The sequence below is a fragment of the Anarrhichthys ocellatus genome, unplaced genomic scaffold (assembly GCF_004355925.1).
Source record: "Anarrhichthys ocellatus isolate YVR2014 unplaced genomic scaffold, GSC_Weel_1.0 scaffold20, whole genome shotgun sequence".
NCBI lineage: Eukaryota > Metazoa > Chordata > Actinopteri > Perciformes > Anarhichadidae > Anarrhichthys > Anarrhichthys ocellatus.
Genome location: NW_022280050.1, coordinates 6,256,383 through 6,277,105, shown reverse-complemented (window position 1 = coordinate 6,277,105; position 20,723 = coordinate 6,256,383). Strand labels below are relative to the sequence as shown.

Genomic DNA, 20,723 nt, shown 5'->3' with positions numbered 1-20,723 from the left:
GCGCGTTCAAGGATGCCCTAATTAACACTCTTAATTCCGTCGGGAAATTAAAACTCCAGAGCCGACAATGTTTCATTTCAGCTACTGAAACACAACGCCCAGCTCTAGGGGGGGGAAACAAAATCGCTTTATTATTCTGTCAATAGTCGCTTACACAGTGGCCTAAAATGAGTTGCAGGGACGTGACATAAATACCTCTTATCCAGACAAATAATCCACTCGACAGATTCCGACGAATGTGAAGAAGTGTGCGCTGCTACCATCTTGAGATCCTGCTGCTGCTGCTGCTGCGGAGGTGGATAGAGCTGGACCACAACGCTTCATCTGCCTCCACTCATCCACCGCAGACAGTCGCTGTACTGTCCCTGCTGCTGCTGCTGCTCAGTGCGTATACCTGACCAGCACCAACAGGAAATACAATCAGGTTCAGCTGTAATGAACGTGAAGCCAATCAAAGCAGTAGGCTAATGAAGACCAGTTTGCTTTGAGGAAAAAACGTGACTCATTTTGCAAACTGAAATACAACAATACAAGCAATAAATCATGCCTTCACTGAAGTTCAGATGTTGTTTAGAGAGGTGTTTATTTCACTTCAGGGTCGTACTGGCTTTAGTTGTTTTGTAGTGCTGTATATACTGGGAGGTGTGTCTAATATTTTTCCCACCCTACTTATATCAGTGAGGATAAACTAAAACAAAAAGAAAACTTTTGACATAACCAAATACAATTCAACAAATCGTCATGGAGTTATCATTATACAGGGCTGTTGTAGTAGATTGTGTTAGTTTTTGCTATGTTGACAAAATAAATAGACAAATGAGTGTCAATTAAAAAAAAGAATATGTATGAATGGTTGTCTGAATTAAATATCCTTTCTGAGTTTGTATTGTAAAGTGTAGCACACATTGAGTAGCTGCTCATACCAGTTTATGTCTTTGGAATCGGTGCCTTGTGATTGTGTTAGAAATATCTTATTGGCATGACTGCATACATTTCCCATGAAGGAATTGGCAGCTGTTTGCAGGTCGAGGACATGTGTACATGGCTCTTGAATAAAGTGGACAGTCAGCACAATGAGTGATTTCTCTGTGGCTATTAGCATATACTGTTGCAAAAGGGTGACCTTATCCTAACATCCACATTATCATCATGAGTATCCACAGCTCATCAGGGATATGCAGGGACTCACAACATAAACTCTTTGCATAACTCTGCTTAACTGACTGCAACTGCCTCCTGCAGCGCTTTCTTTAAGGACTGATGGCTTGCTTTCTATCACAGTGGCAGCATGTTCATCATGGACCTGAGAAAAGTATGCTTTGTGATCAAGGGCCACATAATGAAAGGGTCGTTGGTCTCTCTCAGTTACCTTGGCAACAAACTGCCACAGAGACAGAAGTACGGAGACTCCGTGTTGCAGCTCCACAATGCCTTCTGTGCTGACGAATGTGTGAAGAAAACTGTTTGTGTGTTGCTTTCTTTGTCACCACTTTGAACATGAGAGCTGAGTTAGGGGGTTACTATAAAGACATTTTTTTAAGGAATAAGACAAAAACATAAAATTGCTTTAAAAATTGTTTCATGTTTCAAAAGCTTTAATTAAAGGCCCATCAGAAGTTCAACATGTTCAATTAAGAAGTTTGACCGTAGATGAAAAATAAGCAACTTGCGTGTCTCTTACGCAACGAGAATTAAAAATATGGGCTAATTCTCTCCCATGATAGATGAGCATTACTGATATGCACACATCTTCAGCTGCTATCATCAGTAGCTGCAGTGTCAGTTCTCTGTTCAAAGACCTTGTACTCAACGTGGGAGTGACAGAGGCACAGACTGTGCCTTTGTGTCTTGAAGAAATACAGTAAACTACTGATAAAATAATGGTTGTCAGTGATGCTTTAGAGGCAGATGTTTTTAAAACCGCAAAGTGCATCCAAAATATTATAATGCTCCAGGGGTTTCAACTGTTTTGTGATGATTATGAAACATTTACTCTTTCCGTGGTTTGGACAGGGCACACATAAATCATGATTTTATTTTTTTAGGGAAATCGTGACTTTTTTTGAACCGATATTTTAAATCCCATACATCTATCTGCCACTAGATGGTAGAATGCCCTCTGTAAATGGAAAGAAGATGAGCATATCAGGGCAGAATTCAACTCCCCATTCAAAGTGAGAAGGGAGGACCATTCTGCCTTGACACTGAATTAAAAGATTGTTTGGGAATGTAACCAAGGCCTCAGTCTGACACTGAAATATTTACAGTTCCCTAGCATGAGAAAAAATGTCCACTGTGTGTTTTCCCAAAAATATTTTGCATCTTATAGCTCATTTTGAAAGAAAATTGAGAGCCACAGTGTGGTGGACATTTTATACACTTGTATTGTCTGCATGAGTACTCTTTCATGTACCTGGTAAGAGTTTATGACAAAATATCTTGATGAAAGTTCAAATAACTAGATTATTTAGTAAAATAACCAATAGTCAAAAATGAGGACACAGGTGCACATCTTTATCTTTACCCATCCCTTTCAATTGTCTCCCCCTCTCTTGCTAAGATACACAGTGAGGATACAAGACTGAGCTCAGGCCGGGGCATGCACAACAGAAAACACACATTCCTTGTAATGCTGCATACCACCAGCTCAGAGCTGCATCCGACCAACACACAACAATGTGTGACGATCTCAATATGCACTGCAGTACTTTGCCACAACCTGCTATTACTTCTAGTGAGAAGTCAGTGCACAAACCATTGCAAAGTACTGTTCTCTCAGAGAAACCTTTAACTCACACATGTTTGCATGTACCCTCGAGGGTTCATTCATATCTTTATCCATTGCAAACAATCTTGTTTCCTGAAAAGGCTCTATAATTGCTATTCATACTAAAAAGCACGCCATTGACAGTGGCAATATTTAAACATGACAGCCTTTTCAGTAAGGAAGAACAACGCTGTAGAGACTGTTTTGTTCTGGCTGGATTGAGTTTGAGACATTGTCTCAAAGGCTACTGTGACCTGCTCTTCACCTGCTCCTGTTTCCATTTGGTTTGACTTGTTCATTCGAATGTTGTTTGAAGGGTTGCTACAGGGACCACTGGCTTGGCTGAGGCTTGCCATGTTAGCCCTGGAGGAAGAAAGCCCACTGACTGTGTATATATGGCTTTTCAGAACCACAGTTGCTAGGAGATGATCCAGCAAGCTGGAAATGGTAAACACACACACACACATGCAGCCCTTATGTGCACACACGGCATAATTTCAGATGCTGATGAGCGTTTGGAAAATATCTGTTACTGCTGGTATGTAGAACTCTTAAGTATAATATAGTGAATGTTCAGGGTCAAACTTCTATTAAAATGTATTCGTTTCTTCTTGTCAGATGAAAACGTTGAAATGTTAAATTTCTTGCAGAAGACGAGATGAGTCTTACTTGAAACAGGAAAGTCTGAATTCCTGAGTCAAAAAATTGACAGTAAGACTTTAAACTCACAGCTCACATCCCCCAGAGCCAAATGTCAATGAACTTAGGTAAAACACATGAATACAGAACACATTAGAAAGCCAATATGTACTTACTTACTTATGGACATGTTTGGTTATACAAAGTTATATATATAATGCTCATTTATCAGATAACTATGTTTCAAATGGAATGTGAGGGCAGATAACGCCAGGGGAAATGCTTGAGGACCAGACTTTTTCCAGAGAAATCTCTCTGAATGTAAAAAATAAAAAAAATTAAAAAAAATGTACAACTCAGATATGATGGGCTGAAACGGAGAAAAATAAATAATTATTTTCATATTCATATTCATATTTTCCAACTAACAATTTAGGGCAAAGGCAATGCTCTGTGGAAGAAAAATATCCACAAAGTGTTGAGGGTTCAATATTTCATGTTTTAAGGAATTAAAAATGTAAATGGGATGACACTTTAGGCAACAGAAAACTGCCATGCCTTCACCATCACCATCTGTTCAGGCCTCTTGCTGCAGTCTGGTTCATATATTTATCAATAATTACATTGCTCTTTGCATTTTGTTACATAATTCTCCTCATGGTCACGAAATAATTTATACTCTTTCAAAATATGTCAAAATGTATTTCAAGTATTTCATAATAATAACCTGATGTGTTATCAAAATGTGGATTTAAAAGCATCAACTTATATATGCATAAATAAAATATATGAAACACATTCAAACATTCAGTCAGAATCAAAGAATATCTTCTCCCACATGATCTGGCTTCTATTAGGTCAGTCTGACTGGAGGATATTTTTTCAATGTAGGTTCTCAGCCACCAAGGAAACCTGACTTTCATTCAGGATATCTTTGTGCCGATTTCAATGAAAACAGCATCTCTTTGTTTTGTGAATCAAGCAGGCGCGTACGTATTGTAAATGTCCATTTTGTTAAACAAAAGAGCTAAGTTGCACAGTGTTGCTCTCTGGAGAGGGGACCTGATTTTAAATATGACTGGCAAGTAAAAACTAAATGCATTACACTTTGAGACTTTCTATCCATTATACTTCTGTCCTGAGTATCACTTTAACAGATATTTTCTGCATATAAAGTTAAAAAATATAAGAAAAGAAGAAAAGAAGAAATTTCCCAAAATGCAAATGTATGCAAGATATAGGAACTGTGTTGATGACCTACTTTTATTTAGGGCAATTTTAGAGTTAGAATAATAGATAATCCAGACCTACTGTATGTAATATGAAGGAATACTGGGCCACATCATACACATGACACATCTGTGAAGTGAGACTAGTCCCACATCAGAATCAGAATCAGAATCGGAACCGTTTATTGCCAATGTATGTTTAACATACATGAATTTGTCATGGCGGGTGGTGCATAACATTAGACAATAACATTAAACAATAGCATTAAACAATCAACAACAATCAACAGTGCAAGAAATAGAAACATTAAAATTTACAATAGAATTTAAAATAATATAAAATAAAGTGGACAACAAACAGATAACATGACTGTAAACAAGTGTAATGTAAGTGTAATCTGAAAGTGACAAGTGTATTAAAATATGAAGGGATGTGCAGGGGAGTATAGTAGGGAGGGTAGAATTGTCCTGGGGATGACAGAGTCAGTCAGTGGGGGACCCGGGCTCTGTTAATGAGCCCGACTGCCGACGGGGAGAAACTGTTCGTGTGGCGTGAGGTCTTGGTCCTGATGGACTTAATCCTCCTACCAGATGGAAGGGGCACGAACAGTTTGTGTCCAGGGTGAGAGGGGTCGGCTGCAATCTTTCTTGCTCGCTTCAGGGTCATAACCTGGATTTACTCTAGTGAGGCGTTCAGAAGATTTGTAATAAGGTACACTTGTAATATGGTACATGGTTAATATTGTATAGGCCTAATTTTAGAGGGTAAATTCCCTTTCTCACAGCGGAATCTTTTACAGTAGAGGTTAACAATGGCTCTGTTCTATTCAAGTGTCCCAGTAAGCCATGACAGTGTGACAGTGAGCCAGCATAGATTACATTTACATTACATTTATAGCTGACGCTTTTATTCAAAGCGACTTACAACAAGTGCATTCAACCGTACACAATACCAGGACCCTGGTAGGGTTCTTGGTAAGGCTGAAACCAAGACTGAATCTGCTAATAAAAGTTCAGCCATCACTGATTTAATTATTTTCAACTGTGCTTTCCCTACTATGAGTGTAACATGTCAAAACATCTTACCAAAACCCATTGACCCGGGGCTTTGGGCCCCTGGGGGTTGGTGGCACTGAGGCAGTTGGCTGCTCTGCCCAGTTGGTAATCCAGCCCTGGTTGAGTCTTTTTCCCATACATTGTAGGCCTTTAAGTAGGGTGACATCATTTGGCAACTGTTATTTCAGCAAAGTATCCTAAAAGGCTACTCTATAAATTTGGTTTTGCACTTCCATTAAGTTGGGGGACTCAAAAAAGACAAAAAGAAGCAGCAACGGCCGATACATATATTAGTTACGCGCTACAAACAATGGATCTTACATTTTCCATAAGGCAACTCAACAGCATCTTATCCGTGTAAATTCCTTTTGAACACCACAACTCCAGTTTATCACAGATTTTCTGTGTCAAGCCTAAACCAAGATAACTGTGACGACATCAGGACTCTCTTCAGAGCCAGAAAAGACATTATGCAACTTTTAGTGTTGCATATAGAGCAGTAAGTAGAAACTGAACGGCATATGTAAAATCGGCAGTGTCCCTATAATGCAAATATATAATGATAGCAATCGCTCAGTGAAAACGGGCATAGACTTGGGGCAAAGTTTTAAAGGGCACTCTCCATTTCTGCTGTACCTTTTACATCCCTGATTGTAATACATGCGCAGTGAAGCCAGTTGTTTTTGTAGTTTAGGTGTAGACTGTTGCTCATGCAGAGGTGAGCTCAAATACACAGTGAGCTCTTTCCCACGCCTTTCTCCTGCAACTCCTCGTGTCTCTGTGGAGAAAGAGGGGGCGGGTGGAGCGGGGTGGTGGGTTACAGTTCTGGAATGTGCGCGCGTCCCCGACATCTCTCTGTTCTCGTCGGCCGCGGCGCGCGCGGGACAGACAGACTCGTGTGCGCGCGCAGCCCCGCGACAGGTCTGGAAGTGCAAGGAGGGACTCAGGAAAACGCTGCTGGAGCGGGGGAATGATGGCGGTGAGCAAGAAGAAAAGGACAAGTTTGATACTGTAAAACTGGAACATTGTGGGCCATCTTCCGGCGCCTAACACGATGAAGCAAGTAAGAGGTGAGAGCTTTATAAAGTTGTTTACCTTTTTGGCGTTGTGCGTAGAGCCGGAGTTAACATTTTCAACGGCTCGTACTTGAAACGCCACAATGAATTGTTCCGACTGAGGCACTAGTTTGGGGCTGTGTTGGCCCAGCAAGTTCAACTTTGTTTCACCTTTTTAACTGTGCTATAACGTAAGCGTTACTAGCAATGGTTGACTGGTTGAGTTGAGTACAGTTAGCTTAAAGTTTGTAGCTGGTTAAAGTTAACTTTAAATTCAGAACCATTTGATTTAACGCAAGCTAACGCATATTAACGTTAGTCAGACAACCACCAACTAACCTTAAACGTCATATTCTAGCTTCACCTTCATGCTGTTTTGATTTGCATACAGAAAGACATTTTGACTCGTATTAAATACGGACATAGTGAGATAATGGTATCTCTGTATTAACATATTGTATTTATTATTTTTATTAACGGTAGCTATTTTTCTCTTTAGATGCCTTCTCTGTGAGTGTGTAGCTCCGACAACAACTCCCCACCGGACCCCATGGCACCGCTTTGGTAAAGTTGAGGGATAATAGTTCATGAACACAAAGCATCAGTCTCTCCAAACCCGGCTTCTCTTTAATAGGGCTGCAGTCACAAAAAGCAAAAAAAATGCTCAAAGCGGAAAGCAAAGGAGGCGAGAGGACCCTGAGGAGCGCATCTCCTCACAGGAATGCATACAAGTCTGACTTCCACGCCATTAAGTGTACTTTTGATGGGTCAAAATCCGAGGGCGACGCCAAATCATATGCAAATGGGTCCAGTGACACCCGGGAGGACTCGAGGGGAAGGCCCTTTGGGACCAGAGTGAACAAGATAAAGAACATTTTCCTGCAGATGGATGGTCAACAACAGGAGTGCCAAGAGGGTAAAGTGACCCCGAAGCCCGACGTGTCACCTGTATCCCCAACGAAGCAGCAGTTTCCAGTCAACACTCCCAGAGTTCCCCTCAACAGTGCCACAAGCCCAGAACCACAAAATGTAGATAAAACACCCAAGGGGGAAGATGTTGAGATTGACAAAGTGGCTTTGGCAGAGAAGTTTTCTGTGACCAGAAAACTCTTTGAACGGCGCGTCAAAGAGCAGCCTGCAGCTGAAAAACAGTCTCCAAACAGAGTAGTGAATCGTTTGTCCCTCGGAAGTTCCTCCGATGAGGGGAAAAGCACAAGGAGTGTATCGGGATCCTCTGAGACCGCTATCAAAGCAGAGCAAACTCCTACTTCCACAGTTAAATGTCAACCGGATGAGAAGCCTGATAGTGAGAAAAGGCACGGGTCTAGAGTGTCATTGAATGCGGGACCCATGTCCAAAAGGTTGGAGAGTTATGTGACAGAGAATGACGCGGTAGACAACAGCACAGCTTCTGCAAAGGGAGGAATGGCGTCTGCTAAACAACACGGTGCCACCGAACAAATGTCTTCTTCTCCAACAAAAGACAGCGTACACAAATCCACTTCACCTGTTAAAGAAGCCACTAACCTTACCCCTGTGACTGATGCCACTAACAAGAATACATCCCAGACAGCTTGTGCCGTGAACAGACCAACGTCTAGTGTTAAACCAACCAGCCCAGTTACCAATGCAGCATGCAAATCTAATTCTCCAACAACTGATGTCGCTCACAAACCCCTCTCACCAGAAAAATCCAGCCCAGTTAACCATGGCTACAAACGCTCCTCATCATCCGGTGATGGATTTAGTCGGACATCTGTTGGTGAGGATGAAGGCAAGCCACATAGTCCACCCCCAAGGGATGTGAAGCAGCCTCTAGCATCAGATGGTGGCTTTCAGAACACCAACAGGGCTAAATACCCAGAAAAAGCCAGGAGTCCTCCAACGGACAAGCCATCCAGCCAGACCTCATCGCTGGACTCCAGGGGGGTGGGCGTGGTACGGGCAGAACTGGTCGTGGTTCAGAATGAGTCCTCAGAGAGTGAGGAGGATGAGGATGAGAACGTTGAAGATAATGTGTTTGAGGAACAGAAGGTGCAAAGCCCCAAAGATGACCTAATAACGAACCTGAAGAGAACCTCTCCAACAGAAAAAGCGAGCTGTAACCCCGCTCATCACGTCCCAAAAGAGATACAAAGGGTAGCAGAGACCGTGGGTGAAGGTAGAGTTTTAGAGGACAATGAGGGATTTGGGTTTAAAAGGGAGAGACGGGAGGACGTTTCAGTTGTCGATCAAGATGGTGACGATTATCGTGAGGAAGATGATGAGGTTGCAGAGGAGGAGAGTGAGCTGGAGGAGCAGGTGGGCCAGATCCTCCTGGATAGAGCTTCACCAGTAGTGTACGGTATTGAGAATGCAGCGTTTGTGGATGACAGAGATGTAGACCAGGTCCTCAGAGAAGAGGAGGAGGAAGAGGAAGAGGAGGGAGATCAAATGTATAGGGATTATGAAGAATGTTACGAGACGACTGGTCTGTCGGATGAGGAGCCTCTCCCAAAGAGAACAATCAAGTTCTCCACGGGACCCATTCAGGTTAGTATCATGCGTTATGTTGTTTACATCTGAGCTATTGAAAACATGTTGCACTGCACCGTCATTATAAACCACCGTCGGTACTGATTCAGCAACTGTCTGACCGAGATGTTTTCCTGCAGACGCAAGACAAATTAGTCAAGGCTGAGAATGAATGCTTTTTTTGGGCAGGTTGACGTCACAGCTGCCGCACTGTATTATCAAAAATGTAGGCTATGGTTTGTTTAATCTTACTGACGAGGGAGGCAGGCAGTTTGAGACATTTGGGGACTTTAGCTGGCAACATTGTTTGTGGTATTTCTGAAAATATTGTTGACGTTTTGCGTAAGAGCTTGTGGAAGCAGGAGCAGTGAGGTAGAGACATGTGAAACTTGAGTCTGCACAGTAAAAGAAATCATGGCTACCTCTGAGTCACTACACTGCCCGGGTATTCATACTCATCTAGAGTAGTTCCCCTCTGTTGGTGAATCATGAGGGACTTTTCCCTTCTCTCCAACATGGATATAAGGACTTCAGGGATTGTGTTCACCCATACCATCTCTTTTACAGACATGGCTAAGTTATCTTATTACAGCTGGGGAGTCTTTACGATCCATTAACAAGGATATACATCTTTTTAGAAAAGCAAAATCTTTTTATTTTCTCTAAATGTCCTCATGTTTGAGTTTAGTAAGAGATGTAATATCTCTTCATTGATGAAGTCCTATAATTGGGTTTGTAGAGTATTACAATATTTTTTGACTTTGACCATTTTCAAATAGGACCGTTGGTGCTTTCATACTCTATCTAATCTCAGCTGGAGATGTTGTCCTTATACAAATAAGGTTGTAGAAACAGACAGCATCATACTTCAATTTTGCAGTAACAAGACTTCCTGTAGTATCATATCATGATAGCCATAGTATGTATTTGTGTATTCTCGTTTGGTATATCGCTACACATCGTATGTTGTAAACATTGCAAACATGTTTTTAAGGGAAGTGGAGGTAACATCTTCTCCCATATATATTCTACAATCACCAAATCTAAAAATAACATTTAGCTAAAGCAGGGAAAATCAAATTGCACACATAGCTTGTGGACAGCTCAGTGTTTATCCAGGCCTTAAAATGCACTGTTATCTCAGGGATCCTGGCTGGGGGTCCTGGGAGAGGGGACCAGAAGCTGACCCTAGAGTGGACACAAACAACAGTGTGTGCAGTGTGTGCCTCCTCTGCCCAAAGAGAAGCTATGGCATAGATAAAAACAGCTTTATAGTTCACAACAATATGGTAGACCGTGTCTGTTTGGCACAACCATGAGAGGGAGACTACAGATATAGCTGATGCAAGGTTTAGTTGTTATGCGAGTACATTAAGTTGTCAAATTCACTTCAATAATCATTGAATTATATGGACTAATAGTGTGTAGTAAGTAATCAGTAAATACTTAATATTAGTTAGTATGTTCAAAGAATTCAGACTAGCTTTTTTCCCCTCAGTCCCTATTCTCTTCTAATTGACAGGCTGGAAAGAACTCCGAGAGATTTATCAAAACAATGGCATGCGCTTGGATTAAAACCATGGGGTCAAGGCTACGTGGTATGCACGTTAGCCAATTAAGTCACACAAGTCACACACTGCATCATTCTCCACCGTCTGCTAGTCCGAGCCGGCTCTGGGATTGAGCACACTTGAGTTGTAGCTAACAAGGAGAGAGGAAGTGCTTTGTGCTTCTTTAGGTCCCGAGGTAACACGAATCTTCTGGATAGAGGAGGTGTCTTGTGTGGAAGAAAGGTCCCCTTTTTGAAGTAAAGGAGATGTTCAGTTTCAGCATGTATCGCCCTTAAAAACAAACTTGGTTGAAGAGGGCTTTCTAAAGCAGTCAGGATTAGTGCACACATTCTCAGTAAGTCCTAAAAAGTGAAACTTTTCTGTCAAGCCAAATAAAAGATGTTAATGGTTGCTAAATTAGTTGCTTTGTGATTTAAAACAAATACTCAAAATGTGTAATATTAGAAAGAAAATTGCTAAAATACTCCATGGCACAGCTATAATTCTATACATTATGTTTTGTGAGAAGATTCTTCTGCATATACGGTAACACAAACTCATAACTTATGAGTTACTTATAAGTTACTTTCTTCACCCAGCCAGAGGACACTGAGTGCTGCAGTGTGCTCTGGTCAGCTCATCTTGTGTGTTAGTGTTGGAGTTCTGTGCTCCACTGCACCTAATATTAGCCAGTCTCTGGGTGGTAGGGAAAAAAATACTTAACTTTCATAATAGAAAGCTAACTATTATGTTATTAAACGCTTGCCTTTTTGTGAAAGATAAATCTAGCACGTTATCGTCAATGCTGTACTGTGCTCATGCGGTTGAGATCATCTTTTTTCCGTTCCGTCAACATATCTTTATCAACAACGTACAAAAATCTATTTTGTGAAAAGCAAATGGGGCATCCTCCACATTTGGACTGTAACCAACCCATCCCATAGTGTTATGCTTTCCATTTCCTCTCTGAGATAGGTCTTCTGCTGGGCAGAGAGAGGAATGTGTCTGACAAAGACTCCACCCTCATCCAACCAGCAGACAGGCCCTCCCCTTGTGGGATCTGACTTTTCCCTCCCGCCACCTGGGCAAGTGGGCGACTATCCGACAAAACTGGGCGGAATACTAATGCGGTCGGCTCAATGCTGTTCATTAAACAACTTGGCACGTGACGACACGAGTCTGGCGCTTGATTGTGATTGGCCTTAAACGCTTTCATTATGTGATTACAGACAAACACATTAGAAGACGCTGTGTGTGTGTTTTTTAACTGAACATTAGCAGTAATTGTGTGTTAAAAGTTTTCAGCAGCCCTTGCAGGGCAACAGTAGCTTCCGTGTTCCATTGATAACAAACCTGTTTAACCTGTTTCTTTTGTTCGCACTCCTTTGGAAATGTTGATTCCACTCTGCTCCTCTCAAACTCCACCTCTTCCTGCTGTAGGTCACACAGTAACGCTTCAAGCGTAAACATTGTTATTTCAGTTACAGTCAAAGTGTTGATAATTCCAAGTACATGCAGACAGGAAGTACTGTTTTTTTAAACTCTTTTTCCTGGTTTGTTTACACAGAATCTAAAAACTGGGTCACATGTCGTCTTCCGTAATCACTCTATGATCTGCCCCGGCTCGCTCTCACAGCATGTTTGGATTTGTTGTCGTTTTGTCGGCCCGCTTACATGACAAGCTCCCCCAAATCCAGTGGTCAAGCCCTCGTTTTTGCTCCGGCAAAGAGATTTCTCTGGTTTGCTTTTCCTCGCAGCTGCTGACTCATTTCCCCACATCGGTGTTCTGCTGTGGGGAGAGGAATGAGGGGAAATATGGGAAGGATTTTTTGGTTTGGGTGTGGGCATGTGATGCATGTAGAGAGGACAGACCACTGCAGTTGTTGGAAGATGGATGAAAGGGCCACACACACTGCTGGGAGTGAATGGAAATATGAAGATGGCATAGCAGTCAGTTGACCCACATCACAACCTCAGTAATACTTTAGGGGAGAAATTGACCCTTTGCTAAATCCCACCTTTTGAACGCAGACTAACCAATCATAGCGTACCATTGGCCAGCTCCCACCAGGACCCGCACTTATACTATACTATACTATACTGCTTTCATGCAATTGTTTTAGATTTACTCCATTTTCAGGCTGGTTTTATGGATTTCGAGCTAGTCCTGCTTTTGCTTTTTAAAGATTGTAACAGACAACAAACAGGAACAGTGTTTGTTAATTTCATTGTCTTCTGTCTAGAGCCAGGTCTCTGTAAAGATGTGGGCTCAACAGTCACCAACCTCCTGCTGCTTTCATCCATATTATTTTTCTGAGATGCTTGTTTGTGACGGAGAGGCCAATAAAGACATTTTAGTTGGAAACAGTTGTTGAGCGATTAGGTTTCAGAAAAGGACAGAACATTGTTCGATAAAGGCCTGTGGGTCCCTGGCAACAGGAAAGTCAGACTTAGGAGTTTTGGGGAAGTAGAGGAGAGGCTAATCCGACTGCTACTGCTCAAGGATGCAGTGTTGCTCCCTATATTCTATTAGCCTACATTTTAAACCCTTAATTACTTAAGTCTCCAAAGTCTAACCTAAAAAAGGCGTCTTTCATCCTTAGTGAAATTTCTGTCTGCTGTAGTTCTGTGAATCCATTTTTAACTTGCAAGTTGATGAGCTTTGTTGTATTTATAGAGGCACTTTCAAGCTTGTTCAGAGACATGCAAAATAAGCTTCGACATGCAAGCAGGGCAAAAATGTATTGAGTAGCTTGTTGGTTATTTGAAAACAGTTTTCAGTGCTCTTTGGTGTGCAATGGTTTTGCCTTCATGTGATGAAGAGGACACCTATCTTCCACAATATATGGGTCATAAACTAAAAGCTGTTTTGTAAACCTATGTGTGTGAAAGGAAGGAGGAGGATTCAGACGGAGGGCTCCCTCGGGTTGATGGAGGGTCGAGGCCTCATGAATAGCATTCCTGCCTGCACCACAGAGCTGCACCAGTGTGCATAATCCTCAAGTTTCTCATCTTTTTTTCGTTTGGTCTGAGAGCCTACATGGGAGTGGTGTACCAAATCAGAACATATGTTTGGTTTCTAACATAACACTGTGATTCATGGATGGGTTAACATCACAGTGGAAAATCTAGTTTTATTTATGATTGTTATCCGCCAAAATTCAGTTAAATATGCAAACCGGACGGGACATCGTCATTTGTGCTCTTCTAGTCGCAGATCTCTGATAATGTTACTTTGTAAACAACCAAAACGTGTTTAATTCAGCAGGAGGACATCGAAGGTTCCATTCAGTTACATTATGATGCGTTCAGGCTCTGTTCAGTTAAAATGAGTGTTGTTATAACGTCATCATGATGTGTTCACATGTTGTTTTGTAAAATGTAGAAAACATAAATAGATATTAGAGATGAATTATGATCCGTTTGAAATACTTCTGAGCAGCTTATAATACATCATTAAAACTACTGATGACAAGATTTGTTTTAATCCATAAAAATACAATCTTTTATTTTTTAGGAAAAAGAAAACCGGTGACTATAGAAAAGTAAAAGGATAACATTTAGAATTTTGTGATGGTTTACAGACGGCTGAAATGTTTTTTCGGACGGTGGAAAATTTAAGGATTGGAGCTTTGTAGACCAGCTGCTATAATCAACAATGTGGATCAGTAATGATCGGCAATTAGTGTTGTCAAACAAAACCAAACCGTGATCAGGGATCTCTAAAAGTTGAATTTGCTCCTTTTTTTTTTTCTTTTGTGCTGATCCGATCTGTGATCCGAACCGTGAGTTTTACGATTTGTTGCACCACTATGTTTATTTGATTCCTCGGGTCTTGACATGCTGGAGGATCCACACCTCAGACGTGGTTGCCTCGTGTGGAAATGTTTACTTGATTACATCATACATCCTCATGGCAAATGTTGCAATCGATCCTTTAATCCCATAATAAATAGTCACCCATTGTTGTTGGATTGTTTTTAGTGTGTTCATCACAACCTAGGTTGTGCTCTCTATGATATCACGGGAGTCGTATGAGACCACAACTCAAACATGTGGCTCTGTGCTGAGTTTATTAGGCTCTAAATAACACGCTTGGTGAATCATTTGATTGTGCAAATTCTCCACCTACAAGATGGAATCAAAGACCAGGATAAAATCCAAAAATAAATCCCAAATTCAAATCCAAGGTTTCAAGAAATCCAAATGTTTATGCCCTATATTCAGTGCCCCTGTGATGCTTTAACAATCTTTTATATATCTCTCTTTTAGGCCATTCATAAGTTTCAGTAGAATGGAATGAAGCTCTGCAAGAGTTCAATAGGACGACTGCTTTATTTTTTTATTTGTTCATATTCTACCTTTGGCTCATATCCTTTTCCTATGTCTTCTCACTTTCCTCTGTTTTATTTCCAAAAAGCAACTCTTCTGTTTTGCTCCATCTAATTAGTAAGCCTGCTATATAGAAAACAATAACTACCCTCTCATATGCACAGAGGAGCCAGATTATGCTTGATCATCACCACCACTACCTTCATCACCACCACCACCACCACCATTTTCATCATGACTCCACCCAGATTAAGAATAATGATGACCAAGTCGGGGTTATGTTACAGACCCACTGTTGTGTTCATCTCTATAATCAGTCATTAGCCCCTAATGGAGTCTGCAAAACTCTAATCTACTTCTTATCAACAAGCCTTTTTGTCTTTATGTCTCATAATTGAGCTCACTCTCTGCTTCTTCTCTCCTTGTTCTGTTAAGACTGATAGTATTTTAGTATTAGTTAGTATTTTGCTAGGAGGGTTTGGCCAAGTATTTCTTTCACTTTTTTGACTTTTTAAATGTGGTTTTCTTAGTCCTTTATGTTGTTAATGATAAATTAACAGTGTTTTCCATTCATTATTCATTACTGCAGATTAATTACACAGTTGAACGTTAACAATCGCAGTGTGAAATAAAGTTTTACTGGCGACCGTTATCCGCCAATATTCAGTAAAATATGCGATCAGGATATCTGGATTAATGCTTTCTGTTCGGCAATCCCTGATATTAGATTGTAAACAACCAATTCGTGTTAAGATTTACAGGAGACGAGCTAGTAACGGTGGCAGCACCGCTAACGGCTAATGAATGAAGGTTCGTTCAGTTACATTATGATGGGTTCAGGCTCCGTTTAGTGAAAATGACTGTTACTAGCTCTCCTGTCAATGTTCAACACAGATAAGTTGTTTACAATGTACGTTTTTATCAGGTATAGGCAAACACAAAGCATGAATCCAGATGTACTGATCGCATATTTTTACTGAATATTGGCGGATAACGAGCACTAGGAAAACTTTACTTCACACTGTGATAGTTAACGTTAAATTGTGAAATGAATCTGCAGTTCACGCCCAAACTGCAAGGTGGAATCCAGCCGGATCACGGATTGACAATGGTCCGTTAGACCACTATTTACAATTTACAGGGTCCAAGGTCCACCCACCAGAGTCTCACAAAATCCTGTGGGAAGCACTAAACAATCTATCGATTTTGCCACCTTGGCCTACTATAGTGTTTTCTGTATTTATGTTTAAAAGATGAATCAAGAAAAGATCAGCAGATCAATCAATAATGAAAATAGTTGTTTGTTGCAGCCCTGGTGCTAACCTCGTCTTAACCCTGAATTACCTTTATACTCGTACGACTACGTACCAGCTGAGTCACAACAGATGGTCGTCCCCAGTCGGTTTCATGCTGAATATTGTGGTGCTCACCTCAGCCTGACCCTGTGAGTGTAGTTTGGAGAGGATTAAGAATAATATTTCTGTTTGGCATCATTGGTATTGAAGGTAAATAGCACATAGTGTTGTATGTAACAACGCGAAAGGCTGGTGTTGAGTACCAGTTAATGCCCATTGACAGAAGGTCATGGGATTACTTTCTTCGCTGTATTGTTCTTTATTATCTGTCTTTTAACTGTGCTGCTGACAACACTTGTCGCCTCTGAACATTGATCTTTGCTGCATCCATTCTCAGCTCTCCCCAGCTGTGGCCTACTTTCCACGCTGCTCATGTGCTGCTGTACGTCTGTGTGTGTGCGCTTTATAATTCCAACCAGAAAACGGCCTCTGGGACACATCCAGTGCTTTGTGAGGGCTGCCTGCAAAGTTCACAACGTCTTAAAACTGTGATGAAAGGCCTCCGTGTCTCTTCATTTACATCTGTTTCTAAAATGTGATTGATATAGCTTTCATTAAAGATGCAAAAGATTATAAACTAGAGTTGACAATGCAGTCTATAGGGTTAGATAACTGAAGATCATAATCTCTGTCAGACACTGTTGTGACCAGAGTTTGATAAATAAAGGAATGATTTTCAATGCCAGTCGTCCAAATCATCATCAAAAAGCTCTGCTGCAATTTTTCTCGAATGAAAAAATGTGTCCTTGTTCCCCCTGCCAAGATAAATAAGAGCTCAAAAGTGAAAATGATATGCGCAGATTCCATAGATACCCCTCAACATAAATCTGTCTGACTTGTTGGTAAGGACACAGAAGGTGGTGTGCTGAAGCTTATGCACTTGATATTTTGACCGACGCAGGTCTTCAGCACCTTCTCCAATGAGGAATACGATCGGCGTAATGACGACGTGGATCCAGTCGCAGCCTCCGCAGAGTATGAGCTGGAAAAGAGAGTGGAGAAGATGGACGTGTTCCCTGTGGAAATTGAGAAAGGTGAGTTCAGTCAACACTACGTACGATAAGCAAAGAGTGAGCAGTTCTTCTCTTACGCACCTTTTAAAAATCTTCATAATGTTACTGCCTTCAGGAGACAATGGACTTGGCATCAGTATCATTGGAATGGGAGTGGGAGCTGACCAGGGTCTGGAGAAGCTAGGAATTTTTGTGAAAACCATAACTGAGGGGGGAGCAGCTGAGAACGATGGACGGTGAGTTAGAGCACTGTTGCCTCCTTTTTGTACAATCCCACATTTAAGCCTTGTTACGGTGTCACCGGTAGTGGTTTGTATAGAACCGTAAACATGGTACACACTCGCTGTACACTGCACCACCACAACGGTTGTTAACATCACACTCTAGGAATTGCTCATTCCCCCAGGGCCCAGTGACACACGAGACACAAACAATCCGTTTTATTTATAACCACACGAGGAAGCTAAAGAAAACAGTTGCTACTTCTGTTTCCCATGCATGTTTCGATTTGTCTTATTTCCAGCTGCATTGACTCTACTGCATTTTTTTCATCTGTACTACTACGCTGAAGGTGGTGCATATAACTCTCCTTATAACGATGATCATCTGTGTCTCTAGCATACAGGTGAATGACCAGATAGTGGAGGTGGACGGCGTCAGTCTTGTGGGCGTCACCCAACTGTTTGCTGCAACAGTCCTGAAGAACACCAAAGGCACAGTGAGGTCAGTTCAAAGCCCGTCTCCTCGACCCCATTGATTACCAGACTGAGCCACTGTTATCATAATTAGCGAAAAGTGGTGAAGAGTCTTTTTATCTCTTGAGAGTCCAGAGGCCATGAATGATTGTTTGTGTATTTCGACAACACAAGGTATTGTGGCATGTTAATGATTTGAAATGAAACACCCTCACATGACAGGGTCAGACCTAAATTGCATCTCAAAATTAGCATTTCCCCATTGCAAGGAAGACGGTAAGTTACAGTAAGCTATTTACAGCCAACATGTAAAATATTCCATTTCACGGCACGCTAACGCATCGCGCTCTGAAAAACAGGTTCTCAATTGGACGGGAGAAGCCGGGGGCCCAAAGCGAGGTGGCCCGCCTCATCAGCGAGACACTAGAGCAGGAGAAGAACCAGCAGCAGGAGCAGCAACATCCGGATGACCTCTATGAACACTCTACGGAGGAGGTGAGTGAGCTGTCACTGCTCCACCATGTAGACTACAAGGACGCCTAACAGCTATACAGCTATTATGATGTTTAGATATGGAAATTAATGAATTATGTTCCTATTCTAACCAGTTGTTACCCAAAATAACTACATAAAGGCTCTTAAACCAGGTGAAAAATGTGCAACTCAACTGTACACTACTTTCTGTATACTTCTACTACATTGTAGTACTACTTTTACCTGACAAATTCAAACATAATACTTTATTATTCATTAAACTACCCAGTATTATTGTGCCGATAATGCCTCTTTCACTCTATACTTTAAGTAAACATTTGAATACAGGACTTTCACTGTGTGGTATTAATAGTTAATACATTTTTGAGTAGCCTTCTTCTTCAACCACTAAGTTTATTCTGTCAAAGTGTATTAATATTTAACTTGTCGAGTGTCCAAATTACACCAAATTCAACAAAGCGCTCCCTTTGGTCCCCGGCACTACACTGTGTGTAGTAGATTGGACGAGCGGTTTTGGAGATATGTGAAGGACACACACACACACACGCACGCACAGAAAGAGATTCCTTGCTTCACAGTTGAAAAACATAACATCCGTTAATTTCTGGTTTAATTAATGGTTTAATGTGAGCTTTCCATATTTGTGTGGTTTTCAGGAGCTTCTCTGTCATTATGTGCACGGTTGGTTTTATCGGAGCTTCCAGAAAAATCCCAGTTTCCCACTCATAAATATGACTTGGGTGTTGATGTGTTTGCTATTTATAAGTTTAACAGTCATAATTAATGTCGCTCTGACATAAACACGGCATTAGCCCCCCGAGCCACACCTGCTCCAATCCCACCCAGCTCAACCAGGAAATGAAACGCTGGCTGTGAGTCAATCCGTGCGTCACCGTTCTGCTGTGTTGGAAGGTGCAGTCGGCCTCTTGACTGTCTGGCAGAGTTGTGAAATGTTTGTTTTCTGATGTTTTTGGAGCCGGTCTCCTGTTTCACTAGAGAGACGCTGGGCAGAGAATGTATGAGGGATTGACAAAGACAGAAAGGGAATGTTGCATAACTTTCAGTGGCAGTGGACACAGTTTCCAAGTGACTCTGTGGTTATGCAAAGTGTGTGTAGGTGTGTTAAGTCTTGTTATCCAATGAGAACATTGTTCATGTGTATGTATTCGACGCTGCGAACGAGCTACAGGCGTGTAGCCAAACTGCCTCCCGTGAAGCGACTCTCCGACATCTGGTTGTGAAGTATTGCTTACAACGTTCCCTCCAGTCTGTGGTGACCTGTGCCTCTGGGAGTGTTGTTGACGCACGCTGGGCATGTTCAGGGGCATGCAGGGTGTGTCGATGTTTGCAATGTATGATGCCATGTGTGACGTCATATTTCAGGAGGAGCGCTATGAGGAGGAGGACGGGGTCGAAGAGAGGATTCTGTGCTCCAATTTCTCCCCCGGGCAGAACGCGGAGCTGTTTGAGCCGCCTGATACAGAGGCTCTGTTTATGCCGACCAACATGGACAGCTCTCAGATGGTTTTCAAGTTTAAAGAGGTACCCCCCCCCCTCCCCTCACCATTACTCTCTGTCTCATGTGATACACAATATATATATCAGACGTTTCAGTATTCTGTGTTGACAACCAAAGGTTAACATACAGCGACGGGCGTAACCAAATCTTTTATTTTCCTATTTTTGTTCCTTAGCTGCAGCATAAACACAGCACTGCTGCAGCAGAAATAAATCAACTGAAGGAAAAGGTACAACTTTCTTATTCTTTAAGTTATTCAAGATATCCACATAACATACAAGATATATAACTATATGATACAGTAAATACAAATACCATGTACCATGATATACAACCAAAACAGACAATAGACTTTGATGAACTTTATATTAGCTGAAGTTTCCTCCATCAGTAATTATACTGTGTGTGTGTGTGTGTGTGTGTGTATATATATATATATATATGTATATATGTATGTATGTATGTATGTATGTATGTATGTATATATATATATATATATATATA

At 41.4% G+C, this 20,723-nt stretch overlaps 2 protein-coding genes across 7 annotated transcripts in view; one reads left to right on the top strand and one right to left on the bottom strand.

Annotated features, from left to right (window-relative positions):
* Nucleotides 1-437, bottom strand: part of rapgef4a (Rap guanine nucleotide exchange factor 4a) — a 32,055-nt gene extending 31,618 nt beyond the window's left edge. For both annotated transcript variants that reach the window (XM_031858371.1, XM_031858372.1), the window contains exon 1: nt 196-437. In XM_031858371.1, coding sequence (XP_031714231.1) covers nt 196-263 — 68 coding nt within the window. In that variant the 5' untranslated portion in view covers nt 264-437. The remainder of the gene's footprint in view (nt 1-195) is intronic.
* Nucleotides 438-6,598: 6,161 nt separating this feature from the next.
* ppp1r9ala (protein phosphatase 1 regulatory subunit 9A-like A) overlaps nt 6,599-20,723 on the top strand; it is a 30,886-nt gene continuing 16,761 nt past the window's right edge. For 4 of the 5 annotated variants that reach the window (XM_031858358.1, XM_031858357.1, XM_031858355.1 and 1 more), the window contains exons 1-8: nt 6,599-6,761; nt 7,246-9,278; nt 17,399-17,531; nt 17,626-17,746; nt 18,129-18,233; nt 18,565-18,700; nt 20,084-20,242; nt 20,395-20,448. In XM_031858358.1, the coding sequence (XP_031714218.1) occupies nt 7,407-9,278; nt 17,399-17,531; nt 17,626-17,746; nt 18,129-18,233; nt 18,565-18,700; nt 20,084-20,242; nt 20,395-20,448 (2,580 nt within the window). In that variant the 5' untranslated portion in view covers nt 6,599-6,761; nt 7,246-7,406. The remainder of the gene's footprint in view (nt 6,762-7,245; nt 9,279-17,398; nt 17,532-17,625; nt 17,747-18,128; nt 18,234-18,564; nt 18,701-20,083; nt 20,243-20,394; nt 20,449-20,723) is intronic. The other variant, XM_031858356.1, reaches the window with a different exon arrangement.